This window comes from Bidens hawaiensis, unplaced genomic scaffold (genome assembly GCF_021521415.1).
Source record: "Bidens hawaiensis isolate Kalapana, Puna unplaced genomic scaffold, B.hawaiensis_p1.1 tig00000097_1, whole genome shotgun sequence".
Lineage (NCBI taxonomy): Eukaryota > Viridiplantae > Streptophyta > Magnoliopsida > Asterales > Asteraceae > Bidens > Bidens hawaiensis.
Genome location: NW_027491017.1, coordinates 3399929 through 3405130, shown reverse-complemented (window position 1 = coordinate 3405130; position 5202 = coordinate 3399929). Strand labels below are relative to the sequence as shown.

The following is a 5202-nucleotide window of genomic DNA, read 5'->3' as shown; positions in this document are numbered from 1 at the left end:
TTTTTTCTTTTAAATATATTATTATTGAGTGAATTACGTTTTCGTCCCTATGGTTTGTCGAAATATGTGGTTTTAGTTCAATAGTTTTCTCTCATCTCTCTCACGTTAACTACATCTCTCTTTTTAATATTTCATTTTCAATTTTTAATAATTCCATCATGATTTAAAAGAATTAATACCATCATAAATATGTTAATTTGTCTAATATAAAATGTATTGCATTAGTTATTAATATTAGATTTTTATAAGTAACCAATATGAAACGAGTGAGTTTCTTTAACCAATTAAAGTATCAAACATTGTTCATGTCAAAACACTTTAAGATTAGAATGAGTTTTAATCCACGGGTTGGTTTACAAAAGTTGTCATTTACAACTAAGTTTTGATATAGAAAAAAAACAAAGAAATAATGTATGATTTATGAATTTTATAACAACATTTTATTTCTAAATTGCGTAATATGTAATTTTTTTACTTTATAATATATCTTTATGTATATGATACATTTTGTTTTTGTATTTCACATTATATTATTATTTAAAAAATTACTTATTCTCTAACTTACCTAGTAATAATAATAAATAAAGGATGAGTTGGGTTGGATTGTTATTTTCTATGTTTCCACTTTGTAGAATTAGCATCAGATTCCCAGGAAATTGGAGTTTCACGTGTCTCTTGTCTCTTTATTGGCCTTGCATTTGTGACGACTAACGTGGATCTTCTTCCATCCTTAACAATATTCTAACCAAAACCCCCCCTTCCTTAATAAAAAAGCTTTCATCTTTATACAATCACAGACAGACAGACAGACATGGGTTTTTTTCTTGTTTAAATTATCAATCAAAATGAGTGAATTTAGAAGCAGCAAATTGGGTGTTGAAGGAGGAGGAGGTGGGTTTTATTATTACGGAATATGCACCGCCGGCGGAATGCTCAGCGCCGGCGCCACCCATCTCGCCTTCACTCCTCTTGATGTCTTAAAAGTCAATATGCAGGTAGGTCTTTGTGTTGCCAACAAACCCTTTTTTTCAATAATAATATGACAATACAACTTAGAATCTTGTTCATAAAAGATCATTTCATTCAGGTGAATCCATTAAAGTTTCACAGTATCGCATCTGGTTTGACTATTCTTTGGAAACAAGAAGGCCCCTCTTCTTTGTGGAGAGGTTGGTCCGGGAAGTTATTCGGCTATGGTGTTCAAGGTGGATTCAAGTTTGGTCTTTATGAATTCTATAAAACTCAATACACAAATATGCTCACAAATGAAAGCCAGAGTGTCGTGTTCTTCCTCAGCAGCGCGTCTGCGCAAGTATTCGCCGACGTGGCTCTTTGCCCGTTTGAAGCAGTCAAAGTCCGTGTCCAAACGCAGCCCAATTTTGCCAAGGGCTTGTCTGATGGCTTCCCAAAACTATATGCACGAGAAGGAATATCGGGGTATGCATGTTATCATTCTAAGAACTTGTACATTGGGGTGTAAACGAGACAAGATGCTCGTGAGCAGTGAGCCACTCGAGATCAACTCGTTGAAAGCTCGAACAGACAAGCCCTTGGCAAAATCCCAATTTTGCCAAGGATTTAAGTATTCAAAACCTCAAGCTTAAAAATAAGCTTGTTAAATAAATAAGCCCGAGCCCGTGCTTAAGTTATCGAGCTTGGGCTGGCTCGCGAGCCTAAACGAGCATATCATTTATATAATCTTTATACGATATGTCTAGTATATACTTATATAATACCTACTGTTACATAATAAATGTGAAAAAACTTAATTTAACAATTTATATGAAAATGATAGGATGAAAATATCATTATAGAACTCTTAAATTATTTAAGAACTTGAAGGAACTCTATATAAACTTATTAATATATTAGAATTAATTAAAGTTGTGTATAAACTAGTTGATAAATAATATCTGAGCCCGAGTTGAGCTTGATAAAACTACTCACGAGCCGAGCTTGAGCTTGAAAAAGCTATTCTCTTAAGTTAAACGAGCAAGCTCGGGCTCAGCTGTTTACACCACTACAACTATACATGTTTATTTTTATAAGATGTAAACAACTTTGTGTATAAATGATTGCAGGTTTTACAAAGGACTCCTCCCGCTTTGGGGGCGTAATCTTCCATGTAAAATACATTTATACTTCGTTTTTTCATATTTTGATATTATTTTAATTCAAATCCAGTAAACGTATGCATAAAATTTATGGGCTTTTGGCAGTTTCAATGATCATGTTTACAACATTTGAGCATTCGGTTGACTTTATTTATCAAAAAATTGTTCAAAGAAGAAAAGAAGAATGCTCAAGGGCTCAACAGTTAGGGGTGACTTGTGCAGCAGGGTATACAGCTGGCGCTGTGGGGACCATTGTTTCAAATCCAGCGGATAATATTGTTTCGTCTCTATATAACAAAAAGGCCAACACAGTGTTGCAGGTAGATTTCTTGTTAAACATATAGGTTATTTGGTATTCAAGCCTCTAATGCGAGTGATGTTTTCAGGCTGCAAAGAATATTGGGTTGGTGAATTTGTTCACTAGAAGTCTTCCGATTCGGGTTGCACTTGTGGGCCCGGTCGTGACACTGCAATGGTTTTTCTATGATTCCATTAAAGTGCTTAATGGGTTGTATGTATCGTGTTCTTTGTGAACGTTTTTTGTGGGAACTTTGAGAATCTATTAGGAAAACTTATGGGACCCACCAATAGCCTGTTGTACTGAAATTTTGTGTTTTGTTCGTAGGCCTGCGAGTGGAGGGCATAACAGAGGTGATTGAAGCAAGTTATGACTGTTAATAAGTGGACAGCGGCTGTATATCATATCAAGATAGTATCTTGGATGACACGGATTCGATGGTCGCTGCTATTGAATAAAATGACAATTTGCAATGAAAAAGATATAGTATTTAGTATCTGGTTTAGATGGTTTATGTATAGCATGTAGTTGAGTTGAGATGATTAGATCTAGAGAAAGGTCAAAGGAGAAAGGTTTAGTCTATCTGGATATAGTGGAATCTGATAAGGAAAATGATATTATTTTCTTTCATCTATTTTGAGATGTGGAGAACTATTGCTTGATTGGTGGTGCTCATCGGTATTTAGGGGGTGTTTGGTACAGAGAATGGAAATGGAGAGAAAACAGAAATGGAAATGGAATTGTAGAGAAAGAGAATTGGTATGGAGAATGAGAATCATTTCTCTTGTTTGGTACACGAGAAAATAAACAGAGAACTCTACCATACCCAACCCCACCTCCACCCAACCTGACACCACTCACCACCGCAGCCCCACCACCACAGCCCCACCACCACCAGCACCACCACCACAGCACCACCACCACAGCCCCACCACCACCACCAGCCCCACCACCACAGCCCCACACCACCAGCCCCACCACCACAGCCCCACACCACCAGCACCACCACCACAGCCCTTTCTTCAACCACAGCCCACCACCACCGGCTGTCGCCACCAAACCCCCTTCTTCAACCACAGTACACAAGAAATTAAAAAGATTCAAATTTTTGGAACATAAGATATAGAAAAAGGAGGCTCAGATCTGTCATCACTGCCTCTTTGGAGATTTTGTGGTGGTGGTTGTGGTTGCGATGATGATGATGATAATCAGAAGCCACCTGCAACCACCGCCGATTTCCACCACCACTGTCACCCACCTGCGACCACAATCACCCGACCATCTGTAAACCCTAACCTACCACGAACCACCACTTGAAACCCTAATCTCCGTTCACCCGTACCACCTGCAACCTACAACCGGTTACCATCTCTGTGTTCACCACTGCGAACGGCGGAGACGGGGTGGCGGTTGCAGACTTGGAGACGAGGTGGCGGCCGGAGACGGGGTGGTGGCCGGAGACGGGGTGGTGGCCGGAGACGGGGTGGTGACATGCTATGAGGAGGCTGCTGAGAAATGGATTTCTCTTTGTTTTAAAGAGAAATGGAATTCTCTAGTTTTAGAGAAATAGAAAGAGAAATAGAAATGAAAAGTGGAAAACAAACAAAAGAAATATTTCTAATTCCATTTCTCCCCAATCAAATCCCTCTACCAAACACCCCCTTAGTATTTACACTATCACATGACTTATTTGTATTGTATCCTATACTAACTGAAACTTAACCTCGTCAGTTTTTTTAAGGGCATGGATTGAGGATATGACAAAAACGTCTTTTACTGGAAATTAAGAGAGATACTTAATATACCCGGTCTACATATCAAATAAAAAACTTTTCATTTATTAGAGCATTCTCAATCTATTCTTTAAAGTTGTCAAACCCATATAATTTAGAGTAAATTTTAAAAAAACCATCAAAATCATCTTTCCAATTCATTCCCTATTATGTGAATGAGTTATATGGCAACTAAAGTAAAAAACCTAAATATAAGACTCACTTTTGATCCATACCATATAATATATCACCTATCCCCCAATCACCATTTATTATATAACAAGACAAAAGAGAAAAAAAATAATAAAGAATTAATTTATGGATATGAATAGGGAATAAAATGTGGAAGAACTTTAAAAAATGATAGATAAATTTATAAAATGGTGTTTTAGCTATATTATAGGAAAATATTTATGGAATGGGCCGGTAATGCTCTTAGATCTCAAGAGATGCTATTTGTTTACATTAAATATTCTAAATTTCAAATTCCATAAAACTCACGATAGTCGTTTCGAGTGTTTTGAATACTTAAATCGACTCATTAACAATCTTTTTAAGTTCGAGTCAGCTTGTTTAAGTAAATATTTTATTTATACATTAAATTTATTACATATATATATATAATATTGTCACACCCCATTCTACGGCCTATGCGTGCGACCAACAGTTGGTAACACTTTTGTAAATTAATCAGAGTTGCGGGTTTAATGCGGAAATATATTAGCGTTGATTAAAATATTAATATTTACATATCAAAAGACGGGATTATAAAATACCCGTTTTAATGTTTACAAAATATTCATTGTTTTTATAAACCACCATTACATATTTTAAAGTTTAACAACAGGATCTAAGCCATCAGATCGCCTAGATGTCACTTCTATTCTTCAAGCGCCTAATCTTCATTACCTGTAAAACAGTTTGAAAATACGTCAGCAACACATGCTGGTGAATAAGCTGACGAATAAAATATTTTATCCACTTAATTACCCCTCAAGACATAACTTAGGTCCGGCCC

The 5202-nt window shown here is 36.4% G+C and overlaps 1 protein-coding gene across 1 annotated transcript; it reads left to right on the top strand.

The window, feature by feature from the left end:
- Positions 1 to 830: 830 nt before the first annotated feature.
- Positions 831 to 2974, top strand: LOC143562326 (mitochondrial phosphate carrier protein 1, mitochondrial-like). The gene is made up of 6 exons (XM_077050180.1): positions 831 to 995; positions 1088 to 1437; positions 2082 to 2125; positions 2220 to 2434; positions 2501 to 2625; positions 2740 to 2974. The coding sequence occupies exons 1-6, from the start codon at positions 846 to 848 to the stop codon at positions 2771 to 2773; spliced, it is 918 nt and encodes a 305-aa protein (XP_076906295.1). The 5' UTR covers positions 831 to 845; the 3' UTR covers positions 2774 to 2974.
- Positions 2975 to 5202: the final 2228 nt, after the last annotated feature.